This window comes from Pararge aegeria, chromosome 9 (assembly GCF_905163445.1).
Source record: "Pararge aegeria chromosome 9, ilParAegt1.1, whole genome shotgun sequence".
Classification (NCBI taxonomy): domain Eukaryota; kingdom Metazoa; phylum Arthropoda; class Insecta; order Lepidoptera; family Nymphalidae; genus Pararge; species Pararge aegeria.
The window spans coordinates 9,747,918-9,769,595 of NC_053188.1; the positions used below are offsets into that span (position 1 = coordinate 9,747,918).

The following is a 21,678-nucleotide window of genomic DNA, read 5'->3' on the forward strand; positions in this document are numbered from 1 at the left end:
GGCAGGTGCGTATTTAGATGTGACTGTGAAACTCAAGTCATTTGACGCTGACAGTTTTTGTTTTTCTATATTCATTCCGATTGGAAAAGGCAACGGTATATCACCGTACAGCCACGTCTTCAATGTTTCATATTCATATCTTCTTCTCCTTCTTTTCATTTATGGATATTCATATCTTATTCGATTGTTAACCAGGCAAAAAGCCATGTCTTTAGTTCTAAATGTTCATATGCAATTTCGTAGAAAGTAAAATGATCCAAGTAAAGTATTTTTTCATAATTCGGGTTATTCAAATGTCTTCAAATGTTGATGTAATATACAATTCATATATAATCTTGTAAGCCGTGTTTTTTAAGAGCTCTTGAGTAGTGCGAGAGGCCTATTATTACAGGATGAGCACAACGGGGAGGAGATTATACCCATTACCTATTCTGTAACGCTGGTACCCATAGTGTAACATAATTATTCAATACATCACGAAAAGACAGATGATGCGCAGAAAAAGATCGAACCTCGCACCCGCTAGAACAGTCATTAACTCGCTCTCTCATCCATATAACGGACTTTCAATGTGTCTGTCAAGGTGTAAAAACCATTAAAACTGTCCGGCTATTGAGGTACCTAACAGTAACATATCTACATATATACTTATAATAAAACTGTAACTGGAAGATTTCTGTACATTTAATACATTTTGGTATTTTGGTCTGTCCTTCTGTCTGTCCGGCCATCACGTGAAAACTACTGAGCGGATATAAATAAAATTTGGTATCGTGATAGCTGATATTCCGGGTCAACATATAGGATACTTTTTATCCCGATAAACAATAAGTTTCCCTTGGGTAACTTGGACGGGATGAAAATTGTTATCAATTTTACTTCATAGCTCCGTTAAATTTGAACCGTTTTTAATATTTCTTTTTTTATTTGAACGTGTATAATATCAAGCACGTACTGTGTAATTTTAATGAAGATCTGATAAAAATTGTTGGTAATAAAGGACATAACACTTCACAGATAACAGCAAGTCGCAAGGCATATGGGACAACGATCGAATGGTACAATCCATCCTACTAATATTACCAATGAGAAAGTTTGTGAGAATGGATGTATGAATGGATGGATGTTTAATACGCTTTAACGCCACATAAACAGATTTGGCTGAAATTTGGCAGAGACATACAATGCAGTCTGGAAAAGCTCATAGGCTTCTTTTTATCGCATCGCTTATATAGCATCGCTATTTTTCCGCACTTTTCTTTCAAAATCCGCACAACGGAGTTTTAGATTGACATCGATAGGCGTACTTGTGGTTGAGGTTGAGTAGGTGGCGCTGCAATTAGGTTCTTTGTTTTTTTAAGATATTAAAACCGATAATAACCGATGTGATGCAGACGAAGTTGCGCGGGTCAGCTACTATATCAAATCACAAATATAACTTTGTTTTCTTAATTATTTCCCGTGGGAAACAGGCAAAGTTATATTAGCGTACGGCCATTCACTTCTTTCTTTTGATTTGGCTTTTCGCAATGCAAAAACAGCATAATGTACTTACTACTTTGCCAGTGTCAAGTAGATTGAAAAATGCTCAAAGTAGAGTGGTCAGTATAGAAAAAAAATGTCTATTCTATAAATTCGCTCTGCAAAAGTAGTTGTTATTAAAATTGACTAGGTACACATGAATTAAACAATCAATTGTAAATGAGATAAAATTAAAAATTGATATCCGAAATATAATAACCATAGTTTTCATTTGTTAATTTTAATAAATTTACATAGATATAATATGTACGGCTTTACACTGATATTAAAACACACTCAACATTTAACAAGGCGCAAGACAAGGGAGAAGGGATTTTATTATACACATGAAAGTGCAAATTCGGGCAGGAAATAAGGATATGTGAGACTAATACTTCGTCCAGCCACACTCACACAGATGTACTGGGGTACAAGCATGTGCAATGACGACTGATAGTTGAGGTGTCCCAGCGAATCGATTTTATGTCAATAAAGAACCAAGGTTTTCAGGGAATAATAAGGCTGGATTGAAGCATATTGTTTGCGTTTAACCGATTTTGATTCAACCCACACTGAGTTCTAAGATTTCTCCAAGTCTGATTTTGCTGAGCAGCGAAGGTCTTGCGGGAGATTTTTAAATACTGAATACTGTGCGGGACACTTGAATTGAATACCAATTTTCTATTTAGGTATCCAACATGCTAAACGCAACCAAATAGTGATAATTTTATGGCATCAGTATTAGTAGTAAGGTACTCTGGCCTGATACTTTGAATACTTTCGCTAAACCTTTGGTTGGCCTCAATTGTATCGTAATATATATTATTAAAATTAACAAAACATGATTGATAAGTCCAACTTTGGAAGGGTGTAGAAAAAAGGTACTTATAGCATAAGAGATTACTGAATTGGATGAGGAAGAGATGTGAAGTTACGAAAACTATTTAAAAGAAAAGGTCTTGGTTGGTTTTGACAACAGACGATTGCCGTCGAAGGCTATTTAGTAACGGATGAAAAATTTTTGTGTTGAACAAATAAAGTGTGTAAAAAAATTAAAAATAAATAATATTTCTCGATAGAAGTTTTGTGTAATTTGACGCAATATATTATATCAGTAGGCAGTATTTATCTTTATCACTGCATACGGTCTACTAAAAGACTGTGAGCGAATATAAATCTTCAAAATAGCCACTATTATTGAACCCAATTAAACCTGACTGACTAAAGAGACCATGCCCAATATTTATGTTTTAACATAACCTATCCTCACTTAGAGTAGTAGCACGGGGACAACGAAGCTTCATATTAGGCGTACTTAATTTACTTGGTTTTAGCTTCGGATTTTATAGTCCCTGACGTGGTATAAATTCGACCACTCAGTATTTCATTCGCTCACTTAATTTAATGCAAACATAATTTAATGCTGCTTGGCTCATAAACGGTTGCCAGATATTTTTTATTACTACCTATCCCAATATTAATCTATCTGTGCGCGTTATAAACAAGCAAAGTAAACAGAGTTAACTTAACCGGCTTCCGTAATTACTACTTATTTACTTTGTAGCTTCTCTTAAAGTTCCTAGGTTTTAATTGCTTCGTAACGAGACCACCCATACTCTATTATGGTAGGCAGTAGATAACTACATCTATGTATTATATATAATTCAAAGTCCTGACTAACTGATAGTCAACGCATAGTCTGAACTGCTGGGGTTAGACACTGGAAATTTTGACGGCAGGTTTCTTTCTTGATGTAACCGCACACCAAGAAAAGATTTTTAGAAATCAACCCCAAGTGGGTTAACAAGGGGTTTAAACTGCGTATGAAAATTAAAAATAAAACTTGGTACTTTGGCTCTTAAAATTCAACAAAGAAATATGTGTATTCCAGTCTTTAGGAAATTCTTCCCTCAAAGGGGTTAAATAAGGAATGAAATATAAATAAATAAGTAAACATACTACGACAATACACACATCACCATCTAGCCCTAAAGTAAGCGTAGCTTGTGTTATGGGTACTAACTGATGTGATGAATATTTTTATGAATAATATATACAAATACTTATAATTTACATATAAACACCCAGACACTGAAAAACATTCATGTTCATCACACAAACATTTTCTAGCCTTGGACACAAAGCAAGGGTGCTGCCCGCTGCGCCAATCAGCTGAAAAATGATCCCACAGCCTTAACCGCTGGTCCCAGAGATTTGAATTTTGGAGGATGTGTTCTTAATATAGTGAAGCTATCCACTAAGAAAATATATTTTTAAATTCCAGCCCTACGAGAAATGGGGGGTTGAATACTTATAACAACACTATGCGTTTTACATTTAATATTTTTTGATAATTTTAACCAGTAGAAGCTTAAATATCGATATTTAAGCTTCCCCTGATTATAATTTGAGAACACAAAATTTATTTTATTTTTATTTATTTTTTTGTGTGTCTGTTTGTTTGTTGTCGCATTACGTGGAACTAAACGGAATCGTTTTTTTCATTCTTAGGGTTGTATCATAATTTTATCTATGTCCAAATTTGGTGAAGATCTGGTGTATGACATAAGAGATAGAGACTAGAATTCCGCAGCAGACAGAATCAACCCACTGAAGTAAGCGTTGACATTGATTTATATGAACACACAATCCACATAATATTATATGACACCTTGCTAACACTTCATGAAAAATGTTAGGAATTTTCTTGGCTCACTTTTTGCCTACGAGCCATCCCTAGTTCCCAATTTTCGGATGGTAATATTATTTTTAAACGGCTTAACAACGAGGCCAATCTTGGGAAAAATTCGCTACCTAGGGATTGCATCCTGGAGATAGACATTGCATAATTGTAAGTCATGGTAAATAAACTGTTCCAACGCGATTCTTTAAAAAACAAAACTAACGCTGACGAAGTCGCGGCCATAAGCCAGTATATTATATTCATTTAGGGCTATGAGAAAACTGCTGTACTATGCACTTCAATTTAAATTAGGTACCTACTACCTGGATCAGCAAATTGCAATATCTTGTTATACTAACATTACTGCATCTCCCCTATTCAATTTAACTATGATTACATCTACGGTCCACGTGCCCATGTATGATCTAGAAGATATTGCGGTAATGGTTATAATATGTTCACGACATCAATATCGCTTTTCAAGCTATTAGATATGACAAGCTTTAAGTCAATGATATATGTACGGAAGTGTTAGGACCGTTAATACCACGCTGATAAATGACGTGCCGAACACTATACCTACTTATTACGAACAACCGTTATCAGCGGCCACATAAAGATGTCCTTTTGAGTCTAGTTCAGACTTAGGTAATTGATCTCTAGTTGGCGAATTGGTTTGCCGAAACAACAGAAGCAATGTTGTTTCTCCAGCTTAATATTATTTCAGATTTGTAGTAATATACGCTCTAGGTTTTGAAGTCTACTTTTGAAGTCGTTCTATACGCCGGTTTAGAAGATGGTAATGGGCTAGCCTCTAAGGGAAATGGCAGACAATATCCTAAGATATTACACCAATACCCCTCATCGATTTATACGCGACATCGTACCAGAACGCTAAATCTCCGATCATATTACTTGTCTGCATGCATAGTCTAACTTCTGTCCTACTAAGGGTATAGAAGTTAGTACATGGTACATAGATGTATTTTTTCTTACTTGCCTTATATTCGCTTTATAGTATGTCTAAAATTATCAAAAAACAAGTATAACAAAAAAAAAATAAAGATATATTTATTATGAAACAGTGTTTTTCTAGTTTTAAAACATACTTTACTAATCATAAAAAGTAAAGAAAAGATAATTAATTGAAAAGACAATAATTTATAATCAGTCATTTTGGATTATCGAAACACTACAACGCTAATATGCATTTAGTGCAATTCTTTTACAGTCGCCAATTCTTTTATGCAGTTACAAACGTTCCGCCTAGGGACGTAATGTACCGACAGATATGTGGACATTAAGTTTTAGATTAGGGAGTATTTCAGTGTCTGGGTGTTTATATGTATATTGCTATTATTTATGTATATTATTCATCAGTCATCTTAGTACCCATAACACAAGCTACGCTTACTTTGGGGCTAGATGGCGATGTGTGTATTGTCGCAGTATATTTATTTATTTATTTCCATTTTCTATTATAGCGTTACAGTGTAAAGGGACTTGATACTCAAAAGTGACTACACAATTACGAGCGACAAATCTTTTACTAAGGGGTATAATAATATGCAATACTGGGAGCATATTACAGTTGCATAACATAGATATATAGATATCTGATGCCGGTCGGGCACCGGAACGTGCTGCGTGCTAATGTAACCCCGGCACGATTCCGATTCCTTATCACGCCATTGAAACATAAAATGTATGATAAAAGCAACGTATTTCAATGGATTGCTCGACCACATTTTAAGGGGATACTCAACTATGAATAGGAGAGTAGTTTTAGTAACCGGCTATGTCGTAGCTTCAATGGCTCAGTATGGCCTCAAACGGCAGATTTTTGAGTACGCAATTTTTTCCTAACCTGATTTTTATTTAATTTTTGCTGTCTGTCTGTCCGGGCATCACGTAAAAACTACTGAACGGATTTAAATACAATTTGGTGTAGTGGTAGCTGATATTCCGGGTCAACATATAGGCTACTTTTTATCCCGATAAATAAAAAGTTTCCTCCGGGAAATGGGATAAAAGTTTTATCAAATTTACTTCATAGCTCCGTTAAATTTGAACCGATTTTAATAATTCTTTTTTTATGAATATCTGATCTGAATATTGTTGGAGATAAAGGGCATAACTCTTCGCAGATACCAAGTTGCAAGGCATACGGTAGTCGGTACAACGATCGAATGCATGCGTACCATCTTACTAATATTATAAATGCGAAAGTTTGTGAGGATGGATGTATGTATGGATGGATGTTTTTAGAGTATATTTTAGTATGGTTTTCTGTAAATTGTCTGAAATATAACTATATTTTCTAAAGATGTCATACCGACTTAGTTTTACTGGCGTACGCCACGAAAATGATTGGTGATACATTAAAATAGGTAATGTACTAAATGTTTAGAGTAATCATGTTTATCTACAAAATAATCCGTCTTACTACTATGGTTAAGTCACAACTTTATTAAGTCATTTCTAAAAATTTTCGTTCAAAACACGGGTATCGGTATCCTTATCCAAATAGTTTTATAAATATTAATTTTGATTATATACCTGCAAATTCCTTTTAAAATTATTCAAATTGAACCTATCGCTTAGAAGATGCGAAGGGTATCGAAACGCACAAAACCTAGTTTAGAAATAAAACTGGACCTGGTAGGTAGCGCTGCAATTGGTTTCTAGGTTTTTTTAAGATATTAAAACCTCTGAGAAACGATTTGGTGTAGACGAAGTTGCGCGGGTCAACTAGTTATTTATAAAAGATTTAAATGAACCTGGAGTAATTTGTTGTACTTATGAAGGTTGAAAGAAGATATTTAACAGTAAGTAATTGTTTTGTAATACTTTTATTGTATTGGCACTTGACATTCAAAGTTTTTTATAAAGTATATTAAGTGATATCGGCACTAAATTAATCGATTGAGATCGTCGACATTGAAGCCTTTGTTATGCTATAATCTTGGGGTGTCTCACGCTACAGGGGTCCGTGCCAGTACACATTTTATCTACTCCGAAGCAATTTCAATTTGTAAGCACTTTGTATCATTGCATAATAGGTACTTTTGAATACTGAATTATTCATATTGCATTAAGTTTGTTGAGAGATGCAGATGCTAGATAACTGTTGTTGTATTGAGATCTAAATTGTTTGCAATCTGTATATTCTTACTTACCTGTGAATGTTGCTGGCAGTCAAGGTTACATGCCACTATTTTATCTTAAAGTTATTTATAAGAAACAAAAACTTTACTCAATTTATATACGCAATGAAACAGGTATTTGTTATATTTAGTGACGTCAAGTTTTTCCAGATCATTATTGTAATTCTTTATTCTTTAAGTCATACCAATAAGAATCTGTCTATGGTTTTAAAGTTACAGCGTCTTATAAAGTTTATGTGATTATTTTTCTAAGGAAACATAATTCATACGCATATTTAAAAAAAAAAAACCTTCTGCCCGTTGTTCTCTCTGTCCGTATCCAGATAAAACTTCGCAATAGCTAAAGCGATTTGAGGTAACATTAACCAATAGGTAAAGGGGTATTTTGCTAGCCAAAGGTGATCTAGGCTAATTATTTATTCCACTCTTTAATGAGTGAAATAGCGTTTGGAAGAGAAAATTTAAATGATGATGATTTGCAGCTTTTTTCTTTTAGGGAAGTAGCCCACGGTTACCTTTTACAGCGTCTCAGTAGCGATGCTGTCGCTGCTCTTATACCTTCGCCTACGTCACCACGGTCATCTTCTTCCCTTCCGGTCCAAAGCTGTGATTACCAGTGCAGGATTGTCATTCCACCTTGTGAACACACCATAGGGGCCTCAACATCCAGCAATGCTTAAAGTCAATAAAACTATGCGTTTCCATAGAAACTACACGACGACTAGGCATGTACAAAATAGCACGCAATTCGTGCAGTCGTAAACTTAACTACTATAACTTCAACCATTAGAAGACCATGGAGGTCAGTTAGGTTTATTTTTAATCCCATTACGTAACTCATCAAACGAGTTGCTAACCGGTCACTACAAAGAAATGATTTGTACGAACTGCCACTGTAAGAGTTTACTCATCGCAAACGTGTCAAAGTAGAATCTACAAAGGACAACGAAATCGACGTTCATTTAGGTAGTACCTACGTACGAAATTCATAGTAACTGAGCTCTGTATATATGAACTGACTTTCATTTCAGGCGAATTAAGTTTTTGAGCCCTGCGCATTTGTCATCATAATGATGAGTTTGTTATAAACCGAAATATAATAATATGCTAATAATAAATTGGTTTTGGTTTTTCTTTTGATATAAAATAAATTGACGCCTAAACCTACGCATCATCTTGTTATAACGAAGCGTAGAGTCAAAACTACCCACTACCATTAAGAACCAACCAATAATTTTCTGTTTGAAATCTATCTATCTATCTATACTCTAAATAAACATTAAAAAGGTGAATGATTTGTTGCTAGCTCCCAAAAACTTTCCATAGAACATTAGATGATAAAATAATAACTTTCAACTGCTGAATGAAATGAGTAACCGCCTGTTCGAGACTACTAAAGTGGAGTGGTTTTTGATGCTTAAATATTAGTCGTGTACGTTCTGTATGTTCTTAATTATGTGGGAAAAAGAATGTGTGGAAAGGATGGTGAAAAGGAGGAAAAATTATTGGTACCAATGACTTAAGACTCATGCTATGTTGAACGGACAATATTTCTTTGACTACGAGTCAGATATCAAACTACCTCAGACAATATATCATATATCTTTTATACTTAGGCACAGACTCTGTCAGGCTGTTGCAAAAATTAGAACCAAGAACCCGGAGCCAGTACCTAAGTAAAAATAGGTTTGAGTTTTAAGTAAAAAAAACTTCTAAGTTCTATTCTACAAGATTTGAAGGAACAGTTTATTTCTCGTTTAACATTCTTCGGTAAATCTACAAACTAAAACTCAAACGAGCGAAGATAAGAATTAACTGACTATACAATTTTTTTTTTCATTCAGAAGTTTAAACATGGGCAACTGGAAATTGGAAGTTGGGAGGATGGCTATGTATACTTCCTTTCCGGTTGGTTTATTCTTTTTCTTCAACCAACCATCCTATTTCGAGGAATGGGTAACTAAAACAAAACGCCAAATATATCCTCCAGAAAATAAGCAGAATAGAGAAGATATACAGAAGTTAATTCAAGATATGAAAAAGAAACAAATGAGATCACTAGAAGAGGAATAAGAGAATAGGATAAAATATTAGTCTATACATAGGTACTTGTGTAAATAATTACATCTTTCAATAAATAATTTATTTTCAGTGCACTTATTAATTGGTTTTCCTCAGTGAATAAATTTAGGTGCTTGCTAGATCTCTATAACCTATAAATATTAAATAGTTGTTAGATACTAAACTATTCAGTTAAATATCTCACTAGATTTAAGGCACAAAGGTTATAAAAATAAAATGTAGAATATTCTATTAAAATAAAACAGCGATAAATTTTTTAACAAATTTAATTTAACATTAACTAATCCATTTATGAAGTGGGTTTATCAATGTGTGAAATGTTATTAATCTAATTTTATCCGTTTACTCTTGAACTGATAACTCAACATAAATCCTATAAATACTGCAGCAAATGAAGCATATAAAACATATCCCACACCAAAGAATTCACCAATAAAGCCAGCAGATAATGGTGCAACAACACCAGATAAGGATCTTACACTATTTGAAGCTCCTATTAATGTCCCTCTATGATCTCCATGACTCCTCTTCAATATCATTTCTAAAGTAACTAGCCTGCCTACTGCATTAGCAATTGCTAGTGGAATTAATAAAACAGTATACATAAAAACGTTAACAGATAAACATATTCCTAACAATGATGTGCATAACAGAACAAATACATGATAATTTCGTATGCTATAATCTTTGTCACTAGTGTAAAAACTGTTAATGTAACCCATCATAAAACTAGATATTGCACCAATAACACCTTGCAAGGAAACAACATATCCAATGTGTTTTGGTGTAAGTCCATATTGAGTTTTTAAGTACAGTCCATAATTTGAATAATAAACACCCATTGCAAAACTATTAAGGGCTTGAAATGTGAATACAATCCAATATTTTGACCATTCTACTTTAGACAACAGTACAAATGATTGTTTACTACAAGATAGGAGGGACTGTAAAATATTTTGTGATGAATTTTTAGAATTAGAATTTCTTCTTACAGACACATTGACTTTTGGTAGCTGATAAACAAGACCTGAAACAATAATTTTTCTGAATAAATATCTATGGTAATATCCTAATCTATATAAATAAAATCAAAGTGTATTAATAATTACCAGCATTCACTATAAAGCAGATGCATACTATAAGACCTATAATAGTAAACCCATGAATCGGATAATCTTCTACAATATGACCACCAATAACAGGTCCTAATGTAATCCCCACTCCAGATATGGCAGCCATTTTTCCATATATCACAGACTGTTTTTTGTCATCTTTCTCATAATCAGGAACCAATGCCTTCGTCAATAACTGTGTTTGTTTGAAAAAACCTGAAAATATTTACAGTAAGATAACAAAATAATGTTGTTATGTACCCACACCAACATTATTTTGTTATAATTTTATATCTAATGGTGGGATTTTAAGATGTTTTTTTTTTATTTTTTTTAATGATTAAGATGTGATCCGGTATAACAAATATAGGGTGATGAGGGTACTCATCTGTTATTTATAAGATAAATGAAATAAAAGATAAAATATGCCTTCTTCCCCCTATATCCAACTTGGAATTGCCAGATATTCTCAGGTGAGTACCTAAACATTATTGATATACTCTCATCAATTACTTAATCTGTAATTATTATAATATCTATCATTTATTTCTTATCCCTTGTTAAGAACAGATGATAGTATAAATTTCTTACTACCAAATGTTATGATAACACTGCAATAACTGTAGAAGTCCTATAAGAAGTAGTTCATCAATAGATGTGGACATTAACTCTTCATCTTCCTATTTGTAATGATTTTTTTGGTATAAAGTTTATCCAAATAATAAATTATAAGAGATCTTTTTTTTCGTTTGTTCTATCTTCTATTATTAATTTTATTTGAGCAAGAGGCTCTGATACTATATAATTATTAATTATTATTTACTAAGTCACTCATTATAAATGGAGGTACACAAAAATAAATTAAGATAGTAAAGTTCATTGTAGGAACCGATTTATTATGGAGAGATAGTGGGATTGGTGGCCAGTAGGTTTATTAATTATTTATTCTAGAGTTCTCATTGTATTTAAATGTTGTTGCCAGATGGTGAAATACTTTAATACCTGTGGTTATGTAGGTGGTATATAATTGTGGTACTGGTATCTTGAGTAGTATAGTTTTATAATTACTTAACCCTAAGATTAATTATGCAACGTTAAGTAAGTCATTCCTGTATTAAATTTTTTACCTAAAACTGCTCTCATCAGTAAAATAATTGCAATAGAATTTGTTAATCCTAATACCAAATAAGCTGCACCACACACTAATAATGTTAAAATTAGAATCTGTTTCCGTCCTTTCAGGTCACTTAAGCTACCCTGGAAAAAAACAAGAAATAATAATTTAATCTAAAGGATATTTTCATTGAAAATAAAAAATATTACTTTATAGCAATGATACTAAATATTAGAGTGGCCTACTGGGTAAGACTTTGGCTTTCCTTTTGGGTCTAACTCTTCAGGGTTATTTTAATTTTTTAATATTAGCAATCATATTTATATTACTTGCTTTAACTGTGAAAGAAAACATTGTGAGGAAACCTACATGCCTGAGAGTTCTTCATAATGCTTACAAGGGTGTGTGAAGTCTACCAATCGACACTTAGTCCTCAGCGTCCTTGTGGTCATCCAGCATGGTTGATTACAGCCTAAACTCTTGTCATTCTGAGAAGACCCTTGTGCCCTGAAGTGAGCTAGTAATGGGTTGATGATGATGATGATGAATGATAGTCAACACTTAATATTTATCAAAGTCTAATTAGAATTTAGGAACAAGCAGAGAAATATTAATATGTAAATCTTAATCTTATTCTGGTATACACACCATGACTGGGCCTGAGCCCAACTGGAAACCTGCATATATTGAGCCAAGAAGGCCAATATAAATATGGTTGCCTCCCATCTGTCGCACATGGTTAGGTATCAATGGCACTATGAGCCCAACTGCTAATAGATCCTGAAATGTAAAAAAAAAACATTTTTAAAACTAAATACTAACCTTTGTTTTAGAAGATTTTTTATTCATATGAACGTCTAAGTGCTGTTATAACTAAAAAGGAAACTATGCACAACAGCCTCTCATCATTACAATTTAAATGACAAAATTTGTTGTTATCCATTTGGTCTTTGGTTTGCTTTCATGCAAGACTAATTAATTGATGATAGCAAGAAGGATTATCTTATATGTATTTGATAAATATCCAAAGAGATTGGTTAATAATATAAAGTTTATTATAATTTTCTCGAAATGTAATTTTAGGAAATATAGAATTCCTTTATGTTCCTGGAATAAAAAGTGGAGTAAAAATGCAATCTAGTCAAATGCAGTCCCATCCTCATCATCAGTTAATGACAAATTCATGCATTTAGCCATTTAAGTAGTCAATATCTCATAAAACATGTACAAAGCACTGACTCTACTGTAAAGACTTTATATGCTTTTGGAGCATTCACAGAAAGGTAATGGTTATATATTATCCCAATACTTCTACAAAATAATAATGTTTCACACAAATATAATAGTTGAAGTGGTTAGGACCGTTAAAATCAATTATTATATATTGGGTAACTACTGAAAGAAACTAACCAAAAAAGCTACAAATTGTAAAAGAGGAATAGAAAACGACATTGCTTATAATGTTAATATTTTAACTTTGAGCACATATTACGAATAAATGTATTTAATCGTGTATCAGTCTATTCGTCACAATTGAAACGTGTATAACTAGTTTTCGCTTAGGAAGAAGAAAAAGTTAGGTTGTTATGATAAAGCCTGAATACTTAATTATTTTAAAGTTCAAGTACGTGCAAAAATGTCATAAATTTAAATAGCATTCAAAATCAAAAAAAACAGACCAGACAATAAAACGATACCTTTTTTTTCTTCGTTCTTTTCCAAGAGAAAAGGCAATGGTATATCACCGTACAGCTATTAAAACAATACTCGAAAAATATCACAGACGAAGACAATATATAAAGATATTACAGATTTTTAAATGTGTGGTTCACTACCAACGAGCGCTCTGCGCGTTTCGTTAGGAGTTCGATTGTTTTTATTTACATAAAACTGGAAAAGGATTGAAATGCAATAGAAGTATTAAAAACAAACTGATCCTCACAAAAGTAAAGCAGAGAAATAAATAAAATAAAAAATAATATATGTATCAGGGTAAATAATATGTCTGTAAGCGTTAATGTAAACGTTAATGGTGGTTATAACGGCAAACATATGGCCGGAGCCTTCTTGTAAGGGTTGGATAACTACCCCTATGTCAGAAGACACCGTACTTCCATAACAAGAAATATACATAAATCGGATAGGTAACCAAAAATGAATTTGTGATGATATTTGAAATAATAGATTTTTACACAGAAGAACTTAAAATAAAAATTAAAAAAGGACATTACAACAAATTGAATGTAGGTAGTGATTATTTTCTCTTTGGTAATCATTATCTGGGGATCTGGTAACAAATAATAATATGCAGGCCTTAAAAGACTTGAATCCATGGCCGTAAAAAAAAAAATCTGTGGTTGTAAGTTTTTGTTTCGTGTTATTCAGGTTTTACTATTACTATCTATTTATTTACTAGTCTGTGTAAGGAACGTAAAAATAAATAAAATAATACTTAACTTATAAATTTAACTCGTAATGGATTCCTCATCTATTGTAAGTTTTAACAATGATTCAACTTATCAGACAACAATAAAAGCTGACTATAGTAACGTCCATGAATTGGCACTTCATGCTATGAGAGATCGGTGCTTATTACTTCAACGTAGAATAAACACTCTGGAAACTGATAATATGCGTTTAAAGTTGGATATTACCAAAACAGCAGAAAGATCACCATATACTCCTTTACAAGAAGGCGAAAACACATCCCTACATAAAAAAATAGCTGAGCTTAACAAACAGAAATCACAACTGCTGCATCATGTCTTCATGGTTTCTTGTGAAAACAAAAACTTGTGGAGTAAGATCTCAATGTTAAAGGGCTCTGAAAAGGCAGTGCGTGAACGTCCAAAACAACCTTTAATACGCACAAATACTTACATACACAGTACTCCCAACTACACCACACAAAATCAAGAAAAATACTCTGATTCAAGTTTAGAAGAAATATCATTGAAATTGATAAACAGTTATATCCAGGAGAAGTCACAACTTGTGGAACAGTATGAACAAATGACACAACTCCAAGACATGGATGATGATATTTTAAATATGAATTCAATTGGATTTACATATATGGAAGATCCAGCGACTGATTCTTTAAAAGAAATTCGTAGCCAAACGGAAAAGTTGCAGACTCTCAAAAAAGATTTAGCTCAGCAAGAAAAAGATTTAAAAACAGTAATATCAAGAATAGAAATAATAATGAAAGGTAAGAAAATAGATACTATGGACCATTTCAAGTTCAAAATTAAAAAGTAAGGAATATAGATCACTTTTTTCTAACAATTACAACTCAACTATAAATTGACACACATAACTTTTAATTACAATGAGAAATATGCTTTAATTATCTCAGATTATCAACTCTGTATCATAGATCATCATCACAATATTTTGCTCCAAAATCAACCAATAGATTTCAATTGCTGGGCATAGTTTTTTCGAAGGGAGTATTATTTGAGTAGTTTCAAACAGATACCGGCTTCGTGTGGTTTAACAATACAATATTTACCTGTGAGAGGTCTATTACAGCACCTCTGGACCCCAACACCCGTCAGTTCTCTGAGCCTTGTGATATCCTGCTAGCTAGCTATCCTGTGATATCTAATCCATTTGTTAGTAACGTTTTTATGGTTATGCAAACATGATTAAAATATTTAATAAACACATGAAATCTTGAGTTTCAGATGGCTACAAATGTCCAACATGCCTTGCAAATAAATCAAAAAATGTAATATTTGAAAATAAAGGAACTGAAACCAGCAATAGCCTGCTTGGACAGATAGAAATGGATTCTAGCAGCAATGACTTTAAAGATAACAACACTACAGCCAATATTAATGCTGGGAATTATCAAGAAGATGATGAAAATTGTGATCCATTTGATAAGATGTGTCCAATATGTGGTGAAAAGTACCAAAAAGATACAGCATTTACAGACTTCCAGGCCCATGTAGAAAACCATTTTGTTGGTGATAGTGAAGTAGATTCTATAGAAAACTTTGATACAGTTCCAAATTCATTAAACAATGTAATGTGAAGATAAATGTAAATTATTATCAATTAATTTATTATGGTACTAGCTGATGCCCACAACTTTATACAAACTGAAATTTTGATTTGCTGAAATTGGAAGAAATCCTGCCTATCTGCAGGAGAACCTTAAAATCAGTTCCATGATTATGCTATAAAATCAGTTTTAAATATACTGTTAAGAATTTCTGAAAAAAGGATATTATTAGTGTGCACTCTAGGGTGATTTAAACCTGATGCAATAGTCAAAATTTCTTAGCTGACACCTACATTCTAAATGAAACCTACCTTAGAAATTTCAAGTTTGTAGGCTTTATAACTCCTCAGATTTTGTGTTAGATCAGTCAGTCAATGACCTTTCACTTTCATATATATCAATTTATACTTCATGAATAGCGATTAATTAAATTAAGTAATGTAATAACTTATAAATAGGCTAATAAAATAAAACGGACCTTTTTTTTTTCACTATTATTATATTAAACACTTTCTACTTTAACAATATCCTTTTTTTAAGCTAAATCAGTAGGCTTAACATCTTTTGATTCTGATGGCTGCTGTGTTGATTTCTGCAAAAGATTTTTACTGAACCACTGTGGTCTATCTTTCTTCATTTCAATTATCCTTTTCCCTTGCCAGAACTCTTTAGGCTGCAAGGATTAATAAAATTGTAGTATTTCATATTGTTGCTTAACAAATAAAACTGTGAAATTAGCAGTTTTAAGGAGATTTTTTATTTTAATGATTTTTTGCAATAACTTTATGACAAACCTGTTTACTTAGATAAAAACAAAGGTTTTTCTTTTCAAATAGATGGGTTTACATTTTGGGTAAGAGGGATTTTCATATCTCCTGAAAAACTTTTATTATGGTATATTGACTTGCATGGTGTTGTTAAGTAGGTAATGTAATTGTATAAATCAAATTTATCAATTACATTTACAATAATACATTAAATACCTGTTCTGGCAAATTCTCTCCATTGTATAAAACAATTACATCATTCTCAATTGGTTTTAGATTCCCCAATTTTTCCTGGATCTTATCTTGAATTTCTTTTGTTTCTGCTTCAACTTTTTTGTAACAATGACCTATAATAAAAAAAAAAAAACTTAAATAAGGCAACCTGTACAAATTCATATTCAAATAACTAGTGAACCTGGTAGATGGTAACGTGCACTAAAAATAATAAAATCCTGAAATCTCTTTCAGCACCAACTACCAGCCGTGTCAGATTGTGAATATAAACCATGCAGGGATTAACTTATCACGAAAAATTTCATCAAAATTGCCAAAGTTCAGTGAAATACAGAAGTTTTTTATATAATATATTTTAATATGTATACAAATATCAGGAACTTGTTTCCTCTTACGAGGTAAGAATATAGAGCTTAGGAGTTAAGATTGCATTTTAATTTTAAATCAAAAATATTTGTTTTATATAATTAATTATAATATATAATAGTAGTAGGGAGCCAGGTACTAATAGGAATAAAATCCTCCTTTCAGGTACTAAAAAAACTAGCAGTGGTTATATACATATACTAGTAATTTTCTGACTAAAAAGTTTGTTTGCTTGGGGGCCCAGAAGTCACTGAATAGCCTTTGTGCCATGCCATCTTGGCCAGTGCCACATTTTGTCAAAGGATGTATACCCGCAGAAGAATTTGGCATTTTATATATAAGTGCCCTGCTGTAGTAAAAGGTTCTGTTTGTTGACTTGGACAAATGTTTTTTCCTACTTGATGTACCTACGTCAAACAGAACTGATGTTATGCTTGGTATCAATATTTTAGTATGGATTCAGGACGTAATGATGTTGGATTCTTTTATAAATATAAATAGGAACAACCAAACGAACACTTTGTGTGCTGAAAAATAGTGTCTATTTTACTTTTGTATATATTCTTCAATAATATATTGCATTAACTTGTCTTTATAACGGCCAATTGGCGCAGTTTGCAGCAACCCTGCTTTCTGAGTCCCGGGCCGTGGGTTCGATTCCCACAACTGGAAAATGTTTGTGTGATGAGCATGAATGTTTGTCAGTGTCTGGGTGTTTATATGTATATTCTATGTATTTATATATATTATTTATTAAAAAAAAAATATATTCATCAGTCATCTTAGTACCCATAACACAAGCTACGCTTACTTTGGGGCTAGATGGCGGTGTGTGTATTGTCGTAGTATATTTATTTATTTATTATTTATTTATTTATTATTTATATTCGTACTTATTATAATACCATAAGAATTAAATAGGAAAACGAGAACCCCCATTAAAAGCAAAATTTACAAAAAAAAAATAGCAGTATAAATGTAAAATGCCAAATTCGCCTGCCAGTTTACTAACACTACGAACAGACTGTACATGTTCTCTTATCTTGTTGCCAGAATTAAAAAGCATAGTAAAAATGTTCAATTAAACATTAAATACATTTCCATTCCAGTTTTTCAATGACAAGTAATTGAACTAATTGCAAAGTTTCTGCCTGCAAGAGTCAAAATCGATTCAGCCATTTCAGGATCAGCTCAGACAGAGAACCATCATTTGAGAAAATACTTGATGGTTTATGATATTAATCAAATATCCCAAATAAATAGAGTACCACAAATAGATAGGTATATATTCCTATAGTCTACATTTAATGAATTATAGGACAAGCTGAAAAATAAATTTACCACAGATATAGCCTCGCTCATGGTAGTGTCCACAACTGTTGCATACAATGATGTTTGTTTTTGGTATTAGCATTTTCCAGACATAATCGGGACTGCCAAATTTTCTCTTCAGCCTTTTTTCCACAGTTCTTCTGAATTTAGGCACAGCCAATAGGATCCCATCGCCAACAATATCTTTTATGGTAAATTTTTTTGGCTGTGGTAATCGTTTTTCTAATGTGTATGCCATGGCCAACTCTACAATACATGAACAATATTATTTGAAACATGAACCAAAATCTACATCATCATGCTCAGGCTATTGATGTCCCATTGGGCTCAGGCCTCTTTCATAAGAAATTCATTATAGCTGTGTGAAAACTATTGATGATACATGAATGTTATGTACAACTTGATTAAAGTACTTAAATCCTGAGAAAAGAAAGGTTCCTGCATTATTTGTTAAATCCTAACGCAAACATATTACAACAAGCGGATGCAGAGAACCACTAGTTATACAATAAAAGTAAAAATTGGACATTTAAAGCTAAATCTTACATCTAACATGGTGATAAAACTGATAACTATGATTAGATTAAGATTATGATAAATAAGATTTGTATTTATTCACAGCGGAAAACAATTAGGTTTATAGAGCTGGGTTAATTATTATTTAAGTGAGAATCTCCAAAAGCTATTTAGCTCTTTTGACGTTCTATAACTATTTCAGTAAAAAAAAAAAATGTAGCATAGTAGTTGTACCTCTGGGTGGGAATCCAAAAATTTGTAGCACGTTTTTTTCAACATTGTTTAGTATCTTCTTCAGTTGATGTACACGAGATATCATTTTAAACTCAAATATAGACTTTTACTGTTTACTTTTCTGGAAACTAAGTACTCATACAAATAGTTTTCAAATCTGTGAAGTGAAACTAGGTTCTCGTTGGTAAATTATATTGATTTTATTAAATTAAATTCAGCTTTGATTGTAAGTAAATAAATGCTAAATGCTTCTCTTATATTTTTTAGCAAATATTTAGGTTAGGTTAGGGTTAGGTAAAATATATCTTTACAACCACAGACCAGTAAATTTTCTTCTTTTTTTACAGTTTGGTAACTTTTAATCTATAATCGATGGTTAGTTGTACCTTTGACTGCAAAATATGATTTTTAATCTGTGTATTTCTACTATTTTCCAGTGTTGTCATAATCGATTTCACTATTCCCCCCGCAGCTTTATATTACTCAAAGTTAATAATTATTTTTGAGACTTTCATCGATAGGTAATTACCTATCCTGGTGATATTATATATATACACTATCGAGGCGTTATCATTTTTCCTTGCTGCAAGGAACTGCAGCAGTTTATTTACTAAAGAAATGTAGCATCCTCTGTATATTTCTTTATGTTTATGCGTCAAAACGGGTCAGTAATAGATTAAATGCAGTGGCCTCTCCGCAGCCTTGTTTTTATTGCATTATTGTTGTTGTTTCTTTTACAAAGAACAAAATTAGTAATTATTGTTTTTAAAGGCATTTTATTTTCCAAATTCAAACACGTATAAAAAATTACAGTAGGAAAGTCGTATAATTTTCACTAGGAAATAGGATTGTAATTTGTGTGCAACATATATTTTTGCTCTCAAACACTTTCATGATGTTTTTAAAAATTAGCTCGCGGTGTGAAACCTACCAAAAAGGTACAAAGTTATTATATCTGGCAATACAAGTCAATACATAAGATTGACAATCAGCTGTCTAAAGTGGGGAGGAAAAAGCTGATCGCATAGGTGCTATCTACGTAATGTAGTTCATGTCTTCAAGCGTTTGGTCGCAGTTGTAGCTATGGCGTGTTTAAGTTCGAGTAGGCTTTGTGCTCGTGTTCAGGATAAGTTAATGTGTCAATTCGGACCTAAAGTTCGAAGACAGACTGTATTTGTGAAACTCAAACCCCCCGGACCATCTCCGTTGAGGATATTTGGAAAGACCTGTCAGGTTAGATAATTATTAAATTAAAAGTCCTATTTATAAAATTTGGTTATATAAGAATACATCAATAATTATTTTAAAAACATGCAATTTCAAAACCTATGCTTAACCTTGGTTGTTATTTTGACATTAATAACAATCTTTTTTTACATAACAGCGTGTCATTAACCTATAAGTCAGCTGATCTATATAAGCAGTTTGTTCATGAATTATGTTGCAATATCTCAAAACTTGAAAAAAAATAAAGAGGAGAAATTAAATTGCTGTTTTAGTAATGAACTCATAAAAAATCTAAAAAGTGAAACTATGTCTGCGGTCAGTAGGTCAATACGCGACACAGGTTTCTTGGGTTAAACCTGCGATTTCCACTGAGATCAAAAGCTTTTACTTTCGACAAAAGGGTCTTATTTATTTACTACTCAAGGTCTCCCCATGTCTGATAAAAATCCGATAGAATCGGAATGTAACTATAGGGAATACATATTGGGAATGCATAAGTTCTGATTATATGAGACTCGGTAGGTTGATACCTAAAACTATTTCATTTAAGGAAACATTGTTAGAACAATAGTTAATTGATTATTGAACTTAGGAAATAATTGATTGAGTGGTTCAGTACAATTTATTGTAGCAGAATGGAAGTGGCCGACGGGCACTGGTACGGACTACGGTCATGAGCCCAGAGCCGCTCGCCGCGTCGTGCTTTCTCGAGCAGCGTGCGAGCATGCGATGTAAAATCTTGACGAGTCACACAAAACTTTCTAAGCAACAATTATGTCTATATATGACATTAATATTCCATTTCAAAACTCAATAGAGTCAAAATACCTACGATTATATCCCGTAAAAAAACGAGGCTATAATAATCTGAAGAATTCTAAACTCATTTCTAATATTAAATCTCTAGAAATAAAAAAGTAGGTAGTATGTATGTATCAAATATTGCTAAGTTTTCCTTTTAATTATGTAGCTAGGTACTCATGTACCATTGTTAAAATAACAAGAGCTCATCTTAATATTTAGGTAGATATAATATGATAATTGTAAGTAGATCATTACTTCAAAATCTACAATATTCTACTAGTAAGTTTGAAAATGACGCAGCCATTCATAAATACGGTTCGGTAAGTAAAGTACCTAGTTACTTGTTTGGCGAAAACGTCTACTTAATCAAATAAAAGTCATACGGACCTCGTTGCCGGTTGCCGGTGAAAGTTGTGTGAGTTTCGGCAAATTTTTATGAGCAATGACCGCCAATATTTGCTAGACGACCGGTCGTGGTATAATTTTATTATCTAGGCGGGTATGGTA

General features: G+C 32.5%; 5 protein-coding genes across 6 annotated transcripts in view; 3 read left to right on the top strand and 2 right to left on the bottom strand.

The window, feature by feature from the left end:
- Positions 1 to 9,053: 9,053 nt before the first annotated feature.
- LOC120626389 (protein PET100 homolog, mitochondrial) lies at positions 9,054 to 9,531 on the top strand. Its single transcript, XM_039893904.1, has one exon. It carries the CDS (start codon positions 9,226 to 9,228, stop codon positions 9,442 to 9,444), a length of 219 nt encoding a protein of 72 aa, XP_039749838.1. The 5' UTR covers positions 9,054 to 9,225; the 3' UTR covers positions 9,445 to 9,531.
- A 170-nt stretch (positions 9,532 to 9,701) lies between these two features.
- LOC120626390 (major facilitator superfamily domain-containing protein 9-like) lies at positions 9,702 to 13,496 on the bottom strand. 2 transcript variants are annotated; one of them, XM_039893906.1, is made up of 5 exons: positions 13,377 to 13,496; positions 12,328 to 12,459; positions 11,693 to 11,822; positions 10,563 to 10,781; positions 9,702 to 10,480 (listed from the first exon to the last, which is right to left on the bottom strand). In XM_039893906.1, exons 2-5 carry the CDS (start codon positions 12,403 to 12,405, stop codon positions 9,777 to 9,779), a joined length of 1,131 nt encoding a protein of 376 aa, XP_039749840.1. In that variant the 5' UTR covers positions 12,406 to 12,459; positions 13,377 to 13,496; the 3' UTR covers positions 9,702 to 9,776. The 2 variants fall into 2 exon arrangements, with proteins under 2 accessions (XP_039749840.1, XP_039749839.1); XM_039893905.1 differs by lacking the exon at positions 13,377 to 13,496 and adding an exon at positions 13,090 to 13,320.
- Positions 13,497 to 14,007: 511 nt separating this feature from the next.
- Positions 14,008 to 15,728, top strand: LOC120626350 (protein spindle-F). Its single transcript, XM_039893847.1, has 2 exons — positions 14,008 to 14,890; positions 15,369 to 15,728. The coding sequence occupies exons 1-2, from the start codon at positions 14,155 to 14,157 to the stop codon at positions 15,719 to 15,721; spliced, it is 1,089 nt and encodes a 362-aa protein (XP_039749781.1). The 5' UTR covers positions 14,008 to 14,154; the 3' UTR covers positions 15,722 to 15,728.
- A 442-nt stretch (positions 15,729 to 16,170) lies between these two features.
- Positions 16,171 to 19,391, bottom strand: LOC120626351 (39S ribosomal protein L32, mitochondrial). Its single transcript, XM_039893848.1, has 4 exons — positions 19,141 to 19,391; positions 18,400 to 18,636; positions 16,675 to 16,805; positions 16,171 to 16,364 (listed from the first exon to the last, which is right to left on the bottom strand). Exons 1-4 carry the CDS (start codon positions 19,223 to 19,225, stop codon positions 16,227 to 16,229), a joined length of 591 nt encoding a protein of 196 aa, XP_039749782.1. The 5' UTR covers positions 19,226 to 19,391; the 3' UTR covers positions 16,171 to 16,226.
- A 761-nt stretch (positions 19,392 to 20,152) lies between these two features.
- LOC120626221 (all trans-polyprenyl-diphosphate synthase PDSS1) overlaps positions 20,153 to 21,678 on the top strand; it is a 67,489-nt gene continuing 65,963 nt past the window's right edge. The window contains exon 1 of the mRNA XM_039893625.1: positions 20,153 to 20,373. Coding sequence (XP_039749559.1) covers positions 20,224 to 20,373 — 150 coding nt within the window. The 5' untranslated portion in view covers positions 20,153 to 20,223. The remainder of the gene's footprint in view (positions 20,374 to 21,678) is intronic.